The sequence below is a fragment of the Crinia signifera genome, chromosome 6 (genome assembly GCF_055691185.1).
Source record: "Crinia signifera chromosome 6, ASM5569118v1, whole genome shotgun sequence".
Classification (NCBI taxonomy): Eukaryota; Metazoa; Chordata; class Amphibia; order Anura; family Myobatrachidae; genus Crinia; species Crinia signifera.
In genome coordinates, this window is record NC_139222.1 from 18,002,475 (window position 1) to 18,025,299 (window position 22,825).

At 46.2% G+C, this 22,825-nt stretch overlaps 1 protein-coding gene across 2 annotated transcripts in view; it reads left to right on the top strand.

Annotated features, from left to right (window-relative positions):
* LOC146010069 (uncharacterized) overlaps positions 1–22,825 on the top strand; it is a 146,784-nt gene that overhangs the window by 90,683 nt on the left and 33,276 nt on the right. For both annotated transcript variants that reach the window (XM_083150943.1, XM_083150942.1), the window contains exon 4: positions 457–643. In XM_083150943.1, the coding sequence (XP_083007069.1) occupies positions 457–643 (187 nt within the window). The remainder of the gene's footprint in view (positions 1–456; positions 644–22,825) is intronic.

Here is a 22,825-nt window from a genome sequence, read left to right on the forward strand (position 1 = left end):
CCGTCCTCTGTATTCCCAGGATAATCACATATATACCATGTCCTCAGTCACTGCGTGTCTCCTACAGATGGGGCCAGTAACAGAGATACCCCAGAGAGATGTCCCCGTCCTCTGTATTCCCAGGATAATCACATATATACCATGTCCTCAGTCTCTGCGTGTCTCCTACAGATGGGCCCAGTAACAGAGATACCCCAGAGAGATGTCCCCGTCCTCTGTATTCCCAGGATAATCACATATATACCATGTCCTCAGTCACTGCGTGTCTCCTACAGATGGACCCAGTAACAGAGATACCCCAGAGAGATGTCCCCGTTTTCTGTATTCCCAGCACTGTACAGAGGAGACTCACAGGACCCCACAGGTAGGTGGATATACCATTGTGAGTTTTCACTACATGATCTGTAGAGAAGCTGTGTGTGTCTCATACACTAATATATTACTGTTGTTATTTAGGGTGGAGGCCTGACTGATATTAAGGTAGAAGATACAGAAGGAAAAGAAGCGACGGATATGACTGATATAAAGGTAGAAGATACAGAGAGAGAAGAGATGGATGTGACTGATATTAAGGTAGAAGAGACGGATGTGAGGAGGGATCAGCAGTGTAAGGAGGAGGAAATCCCTACAGATACCAGCACAGGTAAGTAATAATCACTTATTACAGAGAGTCACATATTCTCCTTGTTCTGTCACTACAGCGGCCTCTTATCCCGCACCCTCCTCTGTCACTACAGCGGCCTCTTATCCTGCACCCTCCTCTGTCACTACAGCAGCCTCTTATCCTGCACCCTCCTCTGTCACTACAGCGGCCTCTTATCCTACACCCTCCTCTGTCACTACAGCGGCCTCTTATCCTGCACCCTCCTCTGTCACTACAGCGGCCTCTTATCCCGCACCTTCCTCTGTCACTACAGCGGCCTCTTATCCCGCACCCTCCTTTGTCACTACAGCGGCCTCTTATCCCGCACCCTCCTCTGTCACTACAGCGGCCTCTTATCCCGCACCCTCCTCTGTCACTACAGCGGCCTCTTATCCCGCACCCTCCTCTGTCACTACAGCGGCCTCTTATCCCGCACCCTCCTCTGTCACTACAGCGGCCTCTTATCCCGCACCCTCCTCTGTCACTACAGCGGCCTCTTATCCCGCACCCTCCTCTGTCACTACAGCGGCCTCTTATCCCGCGCCCTCCTCTGTCACTACAGCGGCCTCTTATCCCGCACCCTCCTCTGTCACTACAGCGGCCTCTTATCCTTCACCCTCCTCTGTCACTACAGCGGCCTCTTATCCCGCACCCTCCTCTGTCACTACAGCGGCCTCTTATCCCGCACCCTCCTCTGTCACTACAGCGGCCTCTTATCCCGCACCCTCCTCTGTCACTACAGCGGCCTCTTATCCCGCACCCTCCTCTGTCACTACAGCGGCCTCTTATCCCGCGCCCTCCTCTGTCACTACAGCGGCCTCTTATCCCGCGCCCTCCTCTGTCACTACAGCGGCCTCTTATCCCGCGCCCTCCTCTGTCACTACAGCGGCCTCTTATCCCGCGCCCTCCTCTGTCACTACAGCGGCCTCTTATCCCGCGCCCTCCTCTGTCACTACAGCGGCCTCTTATCCCGCGCCCTCCTCTGTCACTACAGCGGCCTCTTATCCCGCGCCCTCCTCTGTCACTATAGCGGCCTCTTATCCCGCACCCTCCTCTGTCACTACAGCGGCCTCTTATCCCGCACCCTCCTCTGTCACTACAGCGGCCTCTTATCCCGCACCCTCCTCTGTCACTACAGCGGCCTCTTATCCCGCACCCTCCTCTGTCACTACAGCGGCCTCTTATCCCGCACCCTCCTCTGTCACTACAGCGGCCTCTTATCCCGCACCCTCCTCTGTCACTACAGCGGCCTCTTATCCCGCACCCTCCTCTGTCACTACAGCGGCCTCTTATCCCGCACCCTCCTCTGTCACTACAGCGGCCTCTTATCCCGCACCCTCCTCTGTCACTACAGCGGCCTTTTATCCCGCACCTTCCTCTGTCACTACAGCGGCCTCTTATCCCGCACCCTCCTCTGTCACTACAGCGGCCTCTTATCCCGCACCCTCCTCTGTCACTACAGCTGCCTCTTATCCCGCACCCTCCTCTGTCACTACAGCGGCCTCTTATCCCGCACCCTCCTCTGTCACTACAGCGGCCTCTTATCCCGCACCCTCCTCTGTCACTACAGCGGCCTCTTATCCCGCACCCTCCTCTGTCACTACAGCGGCCTCTTATCCTGCACCCTCCTCTGTCACTACAGCGGCCTCTTATCCTGCACCCTCCTCTGTCACTACAGCGGCCTCTTATCCTGCACCCTCCTCTGTCACTACAGCGGCCTCTTATCCTGCACCCTCCTCTGTCACTAGAGCGGCCTCTTATCCTGCACCCTCCTCTGTCACTACAGCGGCCTCTTATCCTGCACCCTCCTCTGTCACTACAGCGGCCTCTTATCCTGCACCCTCCTCTGTCACTACAGCGGCCTCTTATCCCGCACCCTCCTCTGTCACTACAGCAGCCTCTTATCCTGCACCCTCCTCTGTCACTACAGCGGCCTCTTATCCCGCACCCTCCTCTGTCACTACAGCAGCCTCTTATCCCGCACCCTCCTCTGTCACTACAGCGGCCTCTTATCCCGCACCCTCCTCTGTCACTACAGCGGCCTCTTATCCCGCACCCTCCTCTGTCACTACAGCGGCCTCTTATCCCGCACCCTCCTCTGTCACTACAGCGGCCTCTTATCCCGCACCCTCCTCTGTCACTACAGCGGCCTCTTATCCCGCACCCTCCTCTGTCACTACAGCGGCCTCTTATCCTGCACCCTCCTCTGTCACTACAGCAGCCTCTTATCCTGCACCCTCCTCTGTCACTACAGCAGCCTCTTATCCCGCACCCTCCTCTGTCACTACAGCGGCCTCTTATCCCGCACCCTTCTCTGTCACTACAGACTAAGGAGGGGAATGTATCTGCCCAATGGGGGAGTGTGGCCAGTGACCCCTGCACACGTGGATAATGGCAGCCACAGCACTGAAGGAGTTAATCCTCTGTGCTGCGACACCATTTTGGACATGGGGTGCTTGGTGCCAAATTCAAAAAAATGTTTTATTCAGAACGTGTATGGGCGCTGTGGCCCCGGTCTCCCTCCGGCAACCCCGGCGCGGTCCAGCTGTAAACACCCATCCTCCAGTGGAGAGGGAATGTGGTGTGGCCAAGCGGTGTGCTGGGAGATGCTGCAGTCGTTATGCTGTCCCGGGCTGCAGAGCTACAGAAGCCGCTGCTGCACGGCGGTGGGCTGGGACCTGCCGCTGCCAAGAGTCTTCCTTGCCCTTCCTATAAAATTGGTGATGCATATGATACAATGCCTTATAAAGAAGAGAGAATTGAGGTTAAGAGGAGGCGAAAAAATATATGGTGGAGATATATATATAGTATTTGGAGGTCGTGGTGGGACAGGTTTTTTTTTTTTCTCTTGTTGCCTCCTTCACATGGTACATGTTAAGGATAATAATCGGTATGTCAGGGAGACCACCTGTGACTGTGGTCTTGGAATAGCTATTGCCCCAAGTTGTCAGGAATGAGGGTTTGAGCACTCAGTCGTAACCGTGGTGGGCTGCGATGGATACAATGACTGAGAATTGGATCAGACTTACAGCGACGCTGACGGGATCTGGAAATACCAGAATGGAACTGGAGGCACTTTACTCTGGGGACACCAGACAGGATCAGGAGACCGACGATGCCGGAAAGTCTCTAAGGTACTCAATTCTGGGAACCCAGACTGATACTATATTCCAGGGATGCCAAAATAACAATAACTCAAGATGGCCGACTTGGCAACGTAACAGGATCCAGGGACTATGGAATTAACTTACGGAAACTCAGGATAGCCGACTTGGCAACGTAACAGAATCCAGGGACACTGGAACACAACTAAAGTAACTGGGTTGAAGATAATGCATTAATAGTGAATTAATCTGGATAGTGGATGATATGCTTGTAGTGGCGGGGAACCAGGTGGTGGATGATTTGATAATCGAATCCGGATGGAGCTGGACAACCCACAAACAGCTATGATAGCGGGACAGCAGGTACTGTGTCTGGCATGGACCCAGTAAGGCAGGTAGCAGGTACTGTGGCTGGACTGGACCCAATGGAGCAGGTACTGTAGCAGGTACTGTGGGTGGATTGGACCCAGTGGAGCAGATGGTGGCTGCAGCTGCCAGACAGCAGATGACCGGTTAGCGGCTGTGGTAAAATGGCAGTTAGGACACTGGATATGGGAAGCAGAATCCAGGAATTGTAGCAGGTGGTAACAAAGTTACAGAGCAGGGTGCCAGGCAACAGGGGTGGTCAGCGACATTGCTCAAGGCAATTTCCTGTTCCTTGAGCAGGATATTTAACCCCCTTGCCTTGCATGGATTGGTTAACTGGCCGGGTGGTTGCTGCAAAACCAGGAACAACTCAGTATGAAATCAACTCGGCTTAATAGGAGAGCCAGCAGCTTCAGCAAAAAGACAACCAAATGGTTAATAGCTGGTCAGAGGTCTCACAGGTGTCCAATTAGTAATGCAGCAGCGGTACACAGTCTCTCACTGAAGCTTAGCTGCATTACTGCAATCTGTATGGAGCAAGGCTGGGGAACCTCAGAAATGCTGCAGACTAAAGGGAAGATACCTGACAGGATACAAAAATAGCCACAAGAATGTCACAAGTCAAGTGTGTATGTTAGATAGGGTGCACTATGGCTCTGCATGGGTAGGGGATGGGGGGGAGAGGGAGGGGGGTGGTATGGAAACTGGAGTCAAGGTATACTACAAGGGAGGTGGTATACAGGGAGGGGGTTGGGTAAGGGGGGTTTGTCCAGTATAAACTGTCCCGGAAATACAGCTTGTTGTATGGGAATACGTAGAGGAAAAATTATATAAGACACATACACATGGTGAAAATAATGTACTGGACCCCAGATTAGATAGATGGTCAGTAAAGAAATATGGGGAATAAAGGATTTGACAACTTTGTAACGGATACAGGATGGTAAGACTGGTGGAGGGATAGACATCCAATGACACAAACCTTCTCATGGTTGGAGCAGATTGGAGAGGGACTGGAGGTAATGAATGAATGAATGGGAGGAGTTCTCTAGGATTAATGAGGGATCGGCTCCACAAGAGATAGTCTGGGATGCTGGGAAAGCGACAATGAGGGGTGTATTACTAAAGAGGATTGCCCAGATTAAAAAAAGGGGCTAGGAAAAAAAACTGTGGAGTTGGAGAAGGAGAGTAGAGCATTAGAAATCAAATACTGGCAAGAAAAAAACAGATAAAGCAAGAGAAGATTGGTCTAAAATAAACGAAATGTGGATGGAGGAAGTACAGAGACAATAAATACATAATGTTTGATAGACCAGGAAGCTATATGCCACAGGGGATAGAGTATCGCAGAATGTATCACAAATATACTCTGGCCAAGGGAGGGTGGTGAGCACAACGCCCGAAATAGCACAAGTATTTTTGCAATACTATAAGAAACTATATGCCTCCACAACAGTGGGTGGGTGTACAGAAATCCATAAGTACCTAGCGGGGATTAGCGATGGCCATCGTTGGCAAAAGTGCAACTGACCATCGATAGTGTATAAATATTCAATGGACGACCATCAATGTTTTTATATATCGATGATCATCCATGTTCTATGATTGATTGGCCTGTAAGCCAATCAAAATGCGGCGGCGGGGCTTTGCTGATGACGGGGGCGGAGCTATGCTCCGTGTCCCGACACCTTGATGAAAAAGCAAAGACGAAACTATTCGTTTAAGCATGACATCGATGGTGGGAAACCATCTGGTTCTCCCCCATCGATGGCAAAACTATTCGACATCGGCCATAAACCATCGATGATTTCTAATCGTCGATGGCCATCCCTAGCGGGGATAGATTTACCTTCTATTAATAGGGGTCAGTACAATAGTTTGGAACAATCTATAAAAGAGGAGGAGCTAAAACTAGCTATAAAAACTTTTCAGAGTGGGAAAGCACCTGGGGGGGGGGGGGGGGGAGGGAATACCATCAGAAATATATTTAAAAAAAATTGTGACGCAATGTCTCCTAAATTAACAGATATGTTCAATAAAAGTATACAAGAAGGTAAATTGCCGGACTCAATGAATGAAGCCATAATAATTGTGCTCCCAAAGGCAGGCAAAGGTCTTGGGTCACCCGAGTCGTATAGACCAATCTCCTTAATTAATACAGACAGTAAGATACTAGCTAAGGTATTGGTAAACAGATTAGAGAAGGCATCCAGGAAACTCATCCAGCCGGATCAAACGGGGTTTTGTAAAAAATAAGAGCGCAGCTGTGAATATTGGGAGGTTCTATGTAAATATCCAGGTGGGGCAGGATGGGGGGGGAGTTAGCTGCTATTTCGTCTCTAGATGCGGCTAAAGCATATGACATCATAGAGTGGGAATATCTTTATTGGAAAATTTGTGATGGGACCACAATTTATTAAATGAATCAGAATGTTGTACAAAAAAACAAATATATCAGTCCCAAGGCGCAGTCGCTTTTCTTCTGCCAAGTCCGAAAAGAGGGGTCACCACTCAACCCCGTATTGGTACAGTTTGTAGAGAAGAGGACCAGGGGCGATGAAAAGTTGTCACCACATCCAAAGGAATATGTAAAAAAATGTGTTCAGTTGGGCCTCAACAGTCTGAGGGTGTTTATACACAGAAACAGGGAGAAGGGTCTCCAGAGGCGTACCCGTACTCACGCTCAGAAACGAGGATGGTGCTCATAAAGGTTTCTTTAGCATTTATAGGGGATTTCACCACAAGTGAATATTTAATTCAACATTGAATGCGTACCGTACTCACAGGTAAGTATGGCTAGTACAGACGCATATAGGTATCTTTAAAGAGGGAACCCAGTTTCATTGGTGGATTGCCTGTCCATATATCACCACCATATTTCACCACCCCTGGTCCTCTTCTCTACAAACGGATTAGAATGTTGTACCAAGCTCCAAGAGCAAGGGTCCAGGTGAATGGATTTGTCACATTACCATTCGAACTAGCAAGATGGACAAGGCAAGGGTGCCCTCTGTCCCCGATACTGTTCAACCTGGCAATAGAACCACTGGCTTGTGCCTTGAGGCAGATGGCGGAGCTTAGAGGCTTAGGTCGGGGGGGGGGGGGTAAATAAACAGTTGATATCACTCTATGCCGATGATATGTTGATCTACCTTGCTAACCACAAAGTAGAATTGCCGAAAGTATTAAAAATAATCGAGGCATTCGGAGAACTCTCAAGAGTAAGGATAAATTGGTCAAAATCAAATATAATCCCGTTTACGGGTAAATGTCCCCAAAACCAGGGGAGTGTAACAACACTGAGTTGGGTAGATAATATGAAGTATCTGGGGGTATATATTTCAATTCAGCCAGAAGATTACGTTAAACATAACCTAGAACCCCTGATAAAATGGTTTCAGGCAAAAATCGAAAACATGGGTAAAACTCGTTATCGTTAACAGTAACAGGAAAAATAAACTTAATAAAGATGGTGGTCCTTCCTAAAATGTTGTATGTTTTTTAACAGTCGCCCACATATATTCCGATCAAGTTATTTTAAAATGTTAGACAGTGTTAAGTCGTCCTTTATCTGGGGGGAAAAGAGGGCAAGAATAAGAATCAAGGAGGATTGGGCCATTTCAGATTATACTACATAGCATTCCAAATATGGCACCTAAATGGATGGGTGAGAGGAGAATGTGGAGAAAATGTTAACAGAATGGTAGAACAAGCTAGAAGTGGATATACACCTAAACAGATTCTGCTGGATCGTAACAGTGGAAATACAAATTCCACAAATTGTTTACCTAATGGCACATTAGTTAAACAAGCAAAAAAAGTATTGGAGTATGCAAACAGGGTACTTGAGTACGAGGGTGTGGACACAAATACCAATATGGGCCAGAAAAAGGAAAAAGGAAAAATAGTAGTCTAAAGCCTGGTACACATATATACAATCGTCGGGCCGTTCTTCCGTTCTGGGTCGGACGGCCGTTCAATTGTATATGTGTGTATGCTGTCCCGTACGAGCGATAAACGGCAAAAAACGTTCTTGTCCGTCCATACTCGGTCGGTCAAAGGTTCTTTGCTGTTTAATTTTCATCCGACAGGACGGCCTCATATCGGAACAAAAGTGCAGTGTGTACGCACGTTCGACCGATATGCTGCCGTCCTTGCGACTATACTGCCAAAGCTGGAAGGCCCATGTGGGCGTTCCATAGCTGCATGATCTCTCCTACAAGCACATAAAGTCGGGTTATGCGTCTAAATTTTAAGAAGCCGCTTACAGTTATAGAGAGCGGCGGTTAAATGATCATTAGCTGCAGACAATTGCGACAATTGCGCTGACAATGTACGCCTATGCATATAGAATCAATTGTGGACTTAAGATAAATATACAAAAATCTGGATATCAGTCCACATAAAAAATTCTAATAAATCAGCCAATTCCCTAACAGCCTGTTAGAGACGGAGGAAGCGGCAGGTGCAATTGCAATAGCCGCAGATATTTGTCTCTATCAATATAATGACTGCAAAATCAGTATATGAGTAAACAGCAACTCTATCATGTGTGAAGAACAGATCATATATATGAGGGATATTTATTACTGTTACCTCCCACAAATAATTCCCATCAAAGAAATAGAAAGATACAGCTATTGCTGTCAGCGGTCTGCATATTATTGCCAGACTCTAATGAATAGAGTTTAGCAACAAAGTATTGCTACATAGCAACATTGTCTCAGGAGTAGACAAATATTGCAGACACTAGGTGATTCATCGCGCCCTACGGGCGCTCTTCACACCGTCGTAAGGGGCTGCGCCCCCTTAATTTGTGAACGTTTGTATATGAGAAATATGGTTAGAATTGTATGAAAGATGCCCTGTATTGCAACTTAGGTGTCCGCGAATCGCGGGAGGGGGGGTCGCGGAGGGTGCCGCGAATTGCAGGAGGGGGGGTCGCGGGGGGTGCCGCGAATTGCAGGAGGGGGGGTTGTGGGGGGGTGGATGCTGCGAATCGCGGGAGGGATTGCAGAGAATCGGGGGAGGGGGGTCACGGGGTGGGTTGCCGCAAATCGCGGGAGGGGGGTTACGGGGGCGGGGGTTGCGGCGAATCATGGTAGGGGGGGTCGCGGGGGGTGTGCCGTGAATCACGGGAGGGGGGGTCACGGGGTGGGGTGCCGAGAATCGCGGGGGTGTGTGTGTGTGCCGTGAATCGCGGGAGTGGGGGTTGCGGGGGGGTGGGGGGGGTGTGACGTGAATCGCCACAAGAAAAAAATCAACACAGAAATGTCAACACATGTAAATGTTGACATAAGTGTGGCACTTCATTGGTGTCCATGTCGACACATGAGAATGAATATGAAAACATTCAAAAAATGAAAAAAAAAAACTTCAAAAACTCATGTCAACCTTTTTCATTGTCGACCATAGCCATGTCAGTGTTTTCCATGTGCAATTTAATTCTGGAGCTGCCGCGAATCACGGGGGGGTGCCGCGAATTGCGGGAGGGGGGGTCGCGGGGGTGGGTGCCGCGAATCGTGGGAGGGGGGGTTACGGGGCGGGGTTGTGGCGAATCACGGGAGGGGGGGTCACGGGGTGGGGTGCCGTGAATCGCGGGGGAGGTGTGTGTGTGCCGTGAATCGCGGGAGTGGGGGTGGGGGGGGGGGGACGACGCAAATCGCCACAAGAAAAAAATCAACACAGAAAGGTCAACACATGTAAATGTTGACATAAGTGTGGCACTTCATTGGTGTCCATGTCGACACATGAGAATGAATATGAAAATATTCAAAAAATGACAAAAAAACTTCAAAAACTCATGTCAACCTTTTTCATTGTCGACCATAGCCATGTCAGTGTTTTCCATGTGCAATTTAATTCTGGAGCTGCCGCGAATCACGGGGGCTGCCGCGAATTGCGGGAGGGGGGGTCGCGGGGGTGGGTGCCACGAATCGCGGGAGGGCGGGGTTCACAGGGGTTCCGGTGGGGGGTTGCCGCGAATTGCGGGAGGTGGGGGGTCACGGGGGGTGCCGCGAATCGCGGGAGGGGGGGTTGCGGGGGGGTGTGACGCGAATCGCCACAAGAAAAAATCAACACAGAAAGGTCAACACATGTAAATGTTGACATAAGTGTGCCACTTCATTGGTGTCCATGTCGACACATGACAATGAATATGAAAAAATTAAAAAAATTAAAAATAAATCTTCAAAAACTCATGTCAACCTTTTTCATTGTCGACCATAGCCATGTCAGTGTTTTGCATGTGCCATTTAATCCTGGGGCTGCTGCGAATTGCGGGGGGGGGTGCCGCGAATCGCGGGGTCACAGGGGGGGTGCCGCCAATCGTGCAAGGGGGGGTCGCGGGGGGGTTCTTTTTGCCGCGAATCGCGGGAGGGAGGTCGCGGGGGGGGTGTTTTATTCGCGAATCGGGGGGGGGGGTGTGTGTCACGGGGGAGGGTTTGCCGCGAATTGCGGGAGGGGTCGTGGGGGGGTTCTTTTTGCAGCGAATCGCGGGAGGGGGGGTCGCGGGGGTGTTTTTGCTGCGAATCGCGGTAGGGGGGGTCGCGGGGGAGCGGGTGTTTTTGCCGCGAATCGCGGGAGGGGGGGGGGGCGCGCGGGGGGGGGGGGGGGGAGGGGGGCGCTCACCTGGTGGCTGTGGAGTAGCAGTGCTGGGAAACATGGGAAGGCAGTGGGTATCTGGCACTGTCTGTGGGCTCATAGGGCTGGTTCTCTGTCACATACCTCCCAACATGACCCTCTCCAGGAGGGACACAATGCTCTGTTTCTAGACTTCCCCTTAATGTATGATTGCCATCACCTGTTTTAAACAGGTTAATTTCTCAGAAAGGTGTTCAGCACAGATGAAGGCAATCACACATTAAGAGGAAAGTCCAGGAACAGAGCGTTATAGACACAGACACCCACTTTGAGTGACAGATGTAGCCAAATATATAGGAGATACCAGTGCTCTGTACAATGGGTGATGTCTATTACAGTTCTGCGCCAGGCCGCCACAGAAATTGCAAAGAAGGGTATCCAAAAACCTTCAACAATTAAAACATCCGAACAACAAAAAGTTTTACAACTCCAGATGGCGCCAGTGAGCTAATAATAATGATCTTATAATAACAGGTGATAAGGGGGGAAATGCAAAAAAATACTTCCTTTATGCACGGTGGTCAGGTTCCATATGTGGAGTATCTCTGTCAGTTTGTGAACTCCGGTATATGCAAAAAAGAAAGGCTCAGGATAGTGAAGCCAGTTTTAATATACATATACATACAAAAACATAACATACAAAAATACACAATAATAGATCCAGTGAAAAACAAAATCCAGCAATCAAGTGCCCAGTACAATTACCGGATAGAGTATCAGAACTGGGTGTTAATCAGTTCATAAGCTCGGTATAATAGTCACCAGTCTGGTCCCGGGTAGCAGTCCTGGGTGTAGAATACCGGAGGTAAATTCCTGGTGTCCCCTTGAGCTGGATCAACAAAGGCTGCCACTTCACTTAGCCAACGCGTTTCGACCCTATGTAGAAAAGGTCTTTTTCAAGGCTTGTGTTGTGGCATGGGCAGCTTCCGTTTATATAGTTTGTCCTTAATTGGAAGGGATCAGCGGTGAACGAGCGTCCACCTGTCTTCCCCGCTGTCACCGCTGATCGCTTCCGGGTTCCGGGTTTGCATCGCGTCACTTCCGGTATGTGGAACGCTGTTTGCGTTCCAACTAGCCGGAGATTCTACTTCCTGGCTCTCCGTGACGGAGCGTACCAGGGAAAGCGCAGTGCACAAAGCTTGTCCGCAGTGTAGTCCCTGATCCGGCATTATTTTCTGTGATGGGACAAAATAATATGCGATAATCAGGACATTGAATGCAGTACTTCGTGACACCTTTACTCAGTCCACAAAGTGCATATAGATTATTTGTGCAAGAGAGTGCAGATGAATAAATACATAATAAAATTTGATATATGCATCTAAAAACATCCAATATTTTAAAATTATGGATAGGTTTAAAAAAAAATTCATTAGCATAAAACATCAATTAATTAAAAAAGGAGTGTGGTCTAAAAAAAAAATAGAAAAGCACTAAAATTCATTCTATAAAAACCATTTTATCTCAAAGTCAGCGTTAAGTCCACCTGGTTTGAGAGTTCCAAAATCATAAATACAGCGCATCTCTGCTTTGGCAAGAGCAGTACTCAAATTGCGCTGTCTGTTGTCCGTCTTGACGCTTTTAATCGCCAAGAATCTTTTTATACCACTAATGGATTTATTGTGGACCTCATTAAAATGCTGAGACAAAGCATGGGTGGCGAGCCCTTTTTTGATGTTACGTAGATGCTCGCCTATTCTGACCTTAAATGGTCTTGAAGTACGTCCGATATATACTAAATTGCATGCGCATTCTATCATATAGACCACACTCTTTGTGTTACAAGTTAAAAAATCTCTAAGTTCAAAGGATGTACCATTGATGGTAATTTTATCAATTTTTTTACTACCATCACCTTTCACTTCTCTACATCCCGGGCAAATCCCACACCTATGAAACCCTTTTGTAAGGATATTGCCCTCTTTCTTTTGAGGGGGGGAGGGCACTTCTAACCAGTTTATTCTTTAGGTTGGGAGCCCTTTTATAAATGAACTGCGTTTTTTTGGGAATAATTTCCCCTATTATGGGGTCACGAAATAGAATTTCCCAATGTCGCTTAAAGGAGTTTTCAATGTATTTATATTGTGCAGAGTAGTTAGTGATGAAGGCCCACTCTGCTTTGTTATTCTTTCTGGATGTATCATCCTCTACATTGATAACTCTGTTTTCCAGTAGGGCCTTACGGTCAGTATTGTCTACCAAGGTTCTGGCTTGTTGGATTGATTTTTCCTTATAACCACATTTTTTGAATTTCTTTTCTAATTGGTCAGCCTGCACTTTATAAATTTCATTCTCACTGCAGTTTCTTTTAATCCTTTTGAGTTGACCACCCGGAATTGATTCTAAACAATTGTTGTGGTGGTCTCGATGTAGGTGCCAGAATCCGTGGGTTTCGTGAAGGTTTTAGTACATAAAACTCCATTTTGAATAAAAATAGTGATATCTAAAAAATCAACTGAAACTTCACTGATATTAAAAGTAAGGTCTATGTTTAAAAGATTAGTATTAAGGTATGTACAAAAGGAAGACAGGGTTTCCCGTCCCCCTTTCCATAGGAACAGTATATCGTCTATATACCGTTTCCAGGATACCAGGTTCGCCCCAAAGGGGTTGTGGGACCAGATGAAATCCTGTTCCCACTTCCCCATAAAGATGTTAGCATAACTTGGGGCGAACCTGGTACCCATCGCCGTGCCGACCTTCTGAATGTAAAAGGTCTCATTAAACATAAAGTAATTATTATTAAGAATGAATTTAATACCTTCTATTAAAAACAGTTGTAACGGGGTAGCTAAAGTGCTTTTCAAAAGTGCTTCTGTGCAAGCTTCCACCCCAGCCTCATGCTGGATTATCGTATATAACGATCTAACATCCGCGGTCACCAAGACGTATCCCTCCTCCCACTGGACCGTGGATAGGTAGTTCAACAAGTCTTTGGTGTCCTTCAGATGTGATGTATTCTCCAGAACTAAAGGCTGTAGGTGGAAGTCAATGAACTCCGATAAGTTTGCTGTGAGGGAGTTAACCCCTGACATAATAGGACGCCCTGGGGGATTCAGGGGGTCCTTATGAACCTTAGGTAGAAGGTAAAGAACCGGAATGGCTGGTTCATCATTCAGTAAAAATTTAGCCTCTCTGTTTAGTAGGACACCATCCCCTTCATATTTTTCTATCATCTTTTTTAATTTTTCTAAGATGACAAGAGTGGGGTCTGCTCTTAATTTGTGATATGTTGTTCTATCTTCTAGGTGTTTCAAAACTTCGGCTTCGTATCTGGTTCTATCCATTAAAACTATGCCCCCCCCCCCCTATCACTGGGTTTAATAGTGATAAGGTGATTCTCACTGAGGTTCTTCAATGCTGTCCTTTCTTTAAAAGTAAGATTGGATTTAAAGTCCTTTTGGGGTGCTTTTTTAATATCCTCCTGGACTAGGGAACAAAAAGTGTCTATAAAGTTCCCCTTTATAAAAGTAGGACAGAAAATAGATTTAGGTCTAAAAGGGGTCTCATTAGGTCTGATGAGTTCCTCCTCATTGTTCGCGGGTTCTCTATTGAGAAAAATTTTTTTTAGGCACAGTTTTCGCAGGAACTTATGCACGTCGACAAATGTGGTAAATTTATCTAAAGGGACTGATGGGGCATATTTAAGTCCTTCACCCAAAACTGCTGTTTCTATATCGGTAAGGACATATGTACTGAGGTTAAAAATTTTGACCTTTGTGGCTTCCTCTATGATTGGAGGGCCTGCTTTAACCTTAGATCTTTTTCTCTTGACCTTATTCTTTTTTTTCCTTTGTATGATTTTAATTCTATTGCCACCCCTTTTACCTCTATGTGTTCTTTTAGTTACCGTCTCACATTTGTAGACCGATGTTTCCCTAAAAAATGATCTCCATGGTTATCTCTCAGGGGATTGTACCTATTTCTGTTTTCTCTCGGGGTGCGGTCAACAAATTGGTCGTCATCTCGAACTCTCCAATTGTGGTCTCTTTGATATCTAGGTCTCTCCTCTCTATAGTCGCCCCTATGATTTGCAGTTGTAGGATGGAATTCTCTATTCCCATTCCATTCCCTGTCTCTTTTAGGCTCTCGATCTCTCCTTTTTGGTTGGAAGTGTTCTTGAGCAGTTCTTTTATAGGGCGTGGGATTTTTAATATATTTTTTATTATTATTTTTTCTATTTTTACTTGTCAAGAAGGGTTTATTACCAGAGGTGGTTGGGGTTTCTATGGAGATAAATGAACCCAATTTGTTGACCGCACCCCGAGAGAAAACAGAAATAGGTACAATCCCCTGAGAGATAACCATGGAGATCATTTTTTAGGGAAACATCGGTCTACAAATGTGAGACGGTAACTAAAAGAACACATAGAGGTAAAAGGGGTGGCAATAGAATTAAAATCATACAGAGGAAAAAAAAGAATAAGGTCAAGAGAAAAAGATCTAAGGTTAAAGCAGGCCCTCCAATCATAGAGGAAGCCACAAAGGTCAAAATTTTTAACCTCAGTACATATGTCCTTACCGATATAGAAACAGCAGTTTTGGGTGAAGGACTTAAATATGCCCCATCAGTCCCTTTAGATAAATTTACCACATTTGTCGACGTGCATAAGTTCCTGCGAAAACTGTGCCTAAAAAAAATTTTTCTCAATAGAGAACCCGCGAACAATGAGGAGGAACTCATCAGACCTAATGAGACCCCTTTTAGACCTAAATCTATTTTCTGTCCTACTTTTATAAAGGGGAACTTTATAGACACTTTTTGTTCCCTAGTCCAGGAGGATATTAAAAAAGCACCCCAAAAGGCCTTAAAATCCAATCTTACTTTTAAAGAAAGGACAGCATTGAAGAACCTCAGTGAGAATCACCTTATCACTATTAAACCCAGTGATAAGGGGGGGGGGGGGGCATAGTTTTAATGGATAGAACCAGATACGAAGCCAAGGTTTTGAAACACCTAGAAGATAGAACAACATATCACAAATTAAGAGCAGACCCCACTCTTGTCATCTTAGAAAAATTAAAAAAGATGATAGAAAAATATGAAGGGGATGGTGTCCTACTAAACAGAGAGGCTAAATTTTTACTGAATGATGAACCAGCCATTCCGGTTCTTTACCTTCTACCTAAGGTTCATAAGGACCCCCTGAATCCCCCAGGGCGTCCTATTATGTCAGGGGTTAACTCCCTCACAGCAAACTTATCGGAGTTCATTGACTTCCACCTACAGCCTTTAGTTCTGGAGAATACATCACATCTGAAGGACACCAAAGACTTGTTGAACTACCTATCCACGGTCCAGTGGGAGGAGGGATACGTCTTGGTGACCGCGGATGTTAGATCGTTATATACGATAATCCAGCATGAGGCTGGGGTGGAAGCTTGCACAGAAGCACTTTTGAAAAGCACTTTAGCTACCCCGTTACAACTGTTTTTAATAGAAGGTATTAAATTCATTCTTAATAATAATTACTTTATGTTTAATGAGACCTTTTACATTCAGAAGGTCGGCACGGCGATGGGTACCAGGTTCGCCCCAAGTTATGCTAACATCTTTATGGGGAAGTGGGAACAGGATTTCATCTGGTCCCACAACCCCTTTGGGGCGAACCTGGTATCCTGGAAACGGTATATAGACGATATACTGTTCCTATGGAAAGGGGGACGGGAAACCCTGTCTTCCTTTTGTACATACCTTAATACTAATCTTTTAAACATAGACCTTACTTTTAATATCAGTGAAGTTTCAGTTGATTTTTTAGATATCACTATTTTTATTCAAAATGGAGTTTTATGTACTAAAACCTTCACGAAACCCACGGATTCTGGCACCTACATCGAGACCACCACAACAATTGTTTAGAATCAATTCCGGGTGGTCAACTCAAAAGGATTAAAAGAAACTGCAGTGAGAATGAAATTTATAAAGTGCAGGCTGACCAATTAGAAAAGAAATTCAAAAAATGTGGTTATAAGGAAAAATCAATCCAACAAGCCAGAACCTTGGTAGACAATACTGACCGTAAGGCCCTACTGGAAAACAGAGTTATCAATGTAGAGGATGATACATCCAGAAAGAATAACAAAGCAGAGTGGGCCTTCATCACTAACTACTCTGCACAATATAAATACATTGAAAACTCCTTTAAGCGACATTGGGAAATTCTATTTCGTGACCCCATAATAGGGGAAATTATTCCCAAAAAAACGCAGTTCATTTATAAAAGGGCTCCCAACCTAAAGAATAAACTGGTTAGAAGTGCCCTCCCCCCCTCAAAAGAAAGAGGGCAATATCCTTACAAAAGGGTTTCATAGGTGTGGGATTTGCCCGGGATGTAGAGAAGTGAAAGGTGATGGTAGTAAAAAAATTGATAAAATTACCATCAATGGTACATCCTTTGAACTTAGAGATTTTTTAACTTGTAACACAAAGAGTGTGGTCTATATGATAGAATGCGCATGCAATTTAGTATATATCGGACGTACTTCAAGACCATTTAAGGTCAGAATAGGCGAGCATCTACGTAACATCAAAAAAGGGCTCGCCACCCATGCTTTGTCTCAGCATTTTAATGAGGTCCACAATAAATCCATTAGTGGTATAAAAAGATTCTTGGCGATTAAAAGCGTCAAGACGGACAACAGACAGCGCAATTTGAGTACTGCTCTTGCCAAAGCAGAGATGCGCTGTATTTATGATTTTGGAACTCTCAAACCAGGTGGACTTAACGCTGACTTTGAGATAAAATGGTTTTTATAGAATGAATTTTAGTGCTTTTCTATTTTTTTTTTAGACCACACTCCTTTTTTAATTAATTGATGTTTTATATGCACTTTGTGGACTGAGTAAAGGTGTCACGAAGTACTGCATTCAATGTCCTGATTATCGCATATTATTTTGTCCCATCACAGAAAATAATGCCGGATCAGGGACTACACTGCGGACAAGCTTTGTGCACTGCGCTTTTCCTGGTACGCTCCGTCACGGAGAGCCAGGAAGTAGAATCTCCGGCTAGTTGGAACGCAAACAGCGTTCCACATACCGGAAGTGACGCGATGCAAACCCGGAACCCGGAAGCGATCAGCGGTGACAGCGGGGAAGACAGGTGGACGCTCGTTCACCGCTGATCCCTTCCAATTAAGGACAAACTATATAAACGGAAGCTGCCCATGCCACAACACAAGCCTTGAAAAAGACCTTTTCTACATAGGGTCGAAACGCGTTGGCTAAGTGAAGTGGCAGCCTTTGTTGATCCAGCTCAAGGGGACACCAGGAATTTACCTCCGGTATTCTACACCCAGGACTGCTACCCGGGACCAGACTGGTGACTATTATACCGAGCTTATGAACTGATTAACACCCAGTTCTGATACTCTATCCGGTAATTGTACTGGGCACTTGATTGCTGGATTTTGTTTTTCACTGGATCTATTATTGTGTATTTTTGTATGTTATGTTTTTGTATGTATATGTATATTAAAACTGGCTTCACTATCCTGAGCCTTTCTTTTTTGCATATACCGGAGTTCACAAACTGACAGAGATACTCCACATATGGAACCTGACCACCGTGCATAAAGGAAGTATTTTTTTGCATTTCCCCCCTTATCACCTGTTATTATAAGATCATTATTATTAGCTCACTGGCGCCATCTGGAGTTGTAAAACTTTTTGCTATACCAGTGCTCTATACAAGAGTTGAGAAGGGAGAAATAATATCCATACAACTCCCTTGGGAAACTAGACTGTGCGGATCAATCTCTGCTGCGTCTAAATTTTAGTCTAAATTTTAGTCAGCCGGCAGGGTGACTAAACTTCTATATAGCCGGGTTATGCGTCTAAATTTCAGTCACCCTGCCGGCTGGTTCCTTGTATTGGACTATGTCTCCTTTTCTCTCCTTGCATCTCCCAAGAGCCATCAGCACTTTGATCTACAATGGGACAACCTTAGCCTATCCAAGCCACCCCATGCCCTACAGCTCAGTGGGGAAATACCGTATGCCACCTATCATCTCACAGCCACTGCTCTGGCTGCCTCTGTGCCATGTGGCCTGCCAGTCCCTTAAATTCACAGCCCCCACCCCCCAGTCCAGGAAGGATACAGGGAGAGGCGAGGTGATAACTGGGCAGCGTGGGGTACAGGCAGCATCCCCTGCACCTGCCCCACTAATATCCACAGCGATTCGCTGGCGGCTGTTAATGCTGCTGTATGCGGGTCATGGTCCACAGTCAGACATCTGGGGAAGGTGCTAATACGTGTAGTTATGGAGAACCCTGAGCGATCCTGGCACTACCCTATGCCCCTTCCCGATTTGTTGTCCAGGTAATGGAGCTTGAATTAGTGCTGTGTATATACCGTAAAAATAAAATTAAAGGATTGACACAACTGACAGGTTTAACATTTTATAGGATATTACTTCTCCGGCAATGCCTGGCATCATCACGCTGCCGCCACTACCATGTATGCCAATTACAGCTAGTTCTCAATTGCGTCCGAGCACAACACAAACTGTCGGTGTACTATATTCTGCACATTAGAGTGCAGGGGTCATTATCATATGTCCAGGATCACACACTACTACCACGATCTCCTTCCTGTAGAAGTCCTCAATGGTGGGGTCATACTTTTCTGTGAAGAATCCGGTCACAAACTGGACAGTGAGGGCAGACTTGCCCACCCCGCCGGATCCCAGGGCAACTACTTTGTATTCTCTCATGGCTCCTTGCTGTCTGTTGCTGCCGCCTCTCGCCTGCAGCTTGTAGGGAAGGCAGCTCTCACCCAGAGCCACTCACTTCATCAGCTCCACTTGTAACAAAGAGAGGGGGAGCGGCCAGACGTACCCCACAATTGCTGCTGGATGAGCTCAGGTATTACCGTGCACAATGTGCCAGAACAGCCCCGCAGCTCCCTGCCGCTGCCCTTCTCTCCATTCCTCTCATGGTCTATGTGTTCCGTCCGTTCTGAACATGAATTTCCCAGACATGGTACACATATGTATGGCAATGTAATGTGTAACATAATGTGTACCATGTCTGGGAAATTCATGTTCAGAACAGGGCACCTTTGAAACGCTAGATGGAACACAGACCATAGACGGAACACATAGACCATAGATGGAACACAGACCATAGACGCAACACATAGACTCTGATACGTCTCCTTTATTTACATTGCGACTTGTCAGCGTCTATACTTTAACTGTAGCTGCTACGCTATACACATTTAACCCTCGTTTTTTTACTACAATTACTGCTTCCCCAGCTGTATATTTACTGGGAGGGAGGAGGAGAAGAAGCCTCTTCTTCTATTGATTTCCAGCAGCTAGACGCGGTTCTGGGGGTGCGCGGCTGATGGTTACGCACTGATTGTACCAGTCAGTCAGCTGCTCACGAACAGCGATGCTACTAGCTTCTGGATTTACTAATGATGCAGCTTTTTCCTCCTCCCTCCTTGTAAGTAATCTTTATTATCTGCATCGCGATCACTGTGGCAGGCAGTGATCAGGCAGCCTGTGACACTCAATCCCATCTCAACTCCCGTCCCCTTCTCCATCCGCCGCTGGCTTCAGACTAGTAGTGTGTGTTCTGCGGCACCTCCCTTCTCACCCTGGCGACTGCAGATTGCAGCATTTGGAATACCTATTTATGGCATTTTCGTACAAAGTAGATCAGCAGCTGCCTCTGTCAGGACTGATAGAAACGTTGGGAAATAGATCCCGCTGTTGCACTAATAGCAGGTCCATCCTGCAACATGTGCTGCGCTGCCAGCGGTGGAATGCTTAAAAGTGACCTTGCCCCACTGCAATGACAATGGCAGCATGCACTGTATATCTCAATCAGCACACCTGCTCATAAACCAGTACTTGTAGCTTGTTGAGGGACCTTATTAAAACATACTGTGTACGGGATGATTGGCTGTACCTGTGGTAACATCAGTGTGACCAGCAGCTGCTATGCGCCCTGGACAGGAGCCCAGGACAGGTGAGTAGTGGGCTGAGGAATTTATGAGGACAGAGGATGGGGCTGAAGGGCAGAGGGAGATAATGAGGGCTGAGTACAATAGTGAGGGGCAGAGAAAGGTGGTGAGGGGCTCACCACCCCAGTCTGCCTAACCGCCCCTATCCTCTTAACCTTGCCGGCTGACTAATTTTTAGACGTGTACCCGTCTATATAGAAGTTCAGTCACCTTGCCGGCTGACTAATTTTTAGACGCGTACCCCATCTATCTAGAAGTTTAGTCACCCTGCCGGCTGACTAATTTTTAGACGCGTACCCCGTCACTTTTGTTTAGGTTCTGTACTCACGCATCTTTGTTTTGGTATGCCCTTAACCCAGCCCGTTATGATAATTTTGTTTATATTTGACGTGTCAATAGCCCAAATCGAGACAGTGTGTACTGTGGTACGATCTTTTTCTTGCGACTGTTTGGACGGGAGTAGATCGGACGTCGCAAGTAAAATTGTGCAGGTGTGTACGCACGTATCGGCTGGTGTTTGTGGACGGTCGGTCGCGTGTATGGTCGGTCGAACGCTGGCAAGAAAACAGGGATTGTATAGATGTGTACCCAGCTTAAGGAATAGAGAAAGCAAGCTGTGTTTGGGGAGATTTGGAATAGAAACGGTGGGCTAGGTGTATGTGGGTGTATGTGGGAGGCATTAAAAAAACATTCGATCTGTTGGCTAGAGAATATAAAGTGGATAATAAGATGCTGTTTCGGTACCTTCAGCTGAGACCTAGTCTGCAGGCGACATTTGGTAGTGGGGCAATTAACATACAGGATTCACCAATAAAGCAACTGTTCGTATCCAGTAAGGAAGTGAGGGTTTCTAGGATATATAAAAAAAAACCACTCAAGTGGAAAAGAATACAAAATATTGGAGTCAGGAGGTAGGGGATATAACGGAGCAGGAATGGAGTAGGGCATTGGCTTCCCCGACTAGGGCAACGTACACCATCAGACACCAACAAATACAACTATTTATATTGAATAGGGTCTATGTAACTCCAGTAAGACTAAGACAATATGACAGAAGTAACATAACATAACATGGTGTATGGAAAAGACATAGCATAACAATTTAAAATAAGGCTAGAAAGAAGTTAGGGAATAAGTGATAGGAAGTAAAGGACAAACTCGGGGGATGGGGACGTGAGGGTGGGGGGGGGGGTAGGAAGTAAATAGAAAATGTTATGTATTAAAGCTGGTTTTTGTATAACAGCAAAGCATTTTACCGGTGTATATGTAAAAAAAAGAAAAGGCCATGATACTGTACTGTGATTTTGTATCTGAAATAAAAAAAAATTACTATATTTTAAAAAAAAATTGAAAATGCACTTTGAAAATTACTTAAGGAAGGAATCCCAGTGATAAGGAAATTAGATGGTAATTTTGGTTTCTTCCTGAATGTCTGAGTGGCCACTGCACAGCAGACAGCAGGTTTTGTGTCTGTAGTTCCTGTGTAAAGGTGTTAGTAGTACATCACTTGTGTATGTGATCACTGAATCCATGCCATCCTGTGTGCGGGGTGTTGGTAATGCATAGACATTTGTGTTTCTTTATGTAAACATGTCCAGGAAATGATCTCCACCGTTCCTGGAAGTTATATATTCTAAGGAAATTGGACTCCTCCTTTTTAGTATTTAATCTTGATTCGTTATGCACTGGAAGTAAGATGGTCTGATTGATTTGGAAATCCTAAAGGTATAGGGAAGGATCTGACCAGGCCAGTGTGTTTTCTGTCTATATAAAGAGGGCCTGTGAGCCCTGGTATTTGTACTTCTACCTGTATATCAATGCTGTCCCTCCTAGTTATTGAAGAGATCTTTTAAGATCTATGAGCAAATAAAAAATCTATTGCCTCAAGACGAACGCTTTCATCTTGTGACCAACAGAATTACCGATTCCGTTCTCCGGCTGTTCTGGGTACAAGGGTACAGGGTACAGCGTCCTCCCAGTTCCACTCTGCCAGCTACCGAAGCAGATGTCTGGTCCGTGACCAGTGGGGAACCAACCGAGGCCAGTCAAGGGTTGTGTCAGCAGCAGGTCGACGCACACACTCCAGCAGGTAG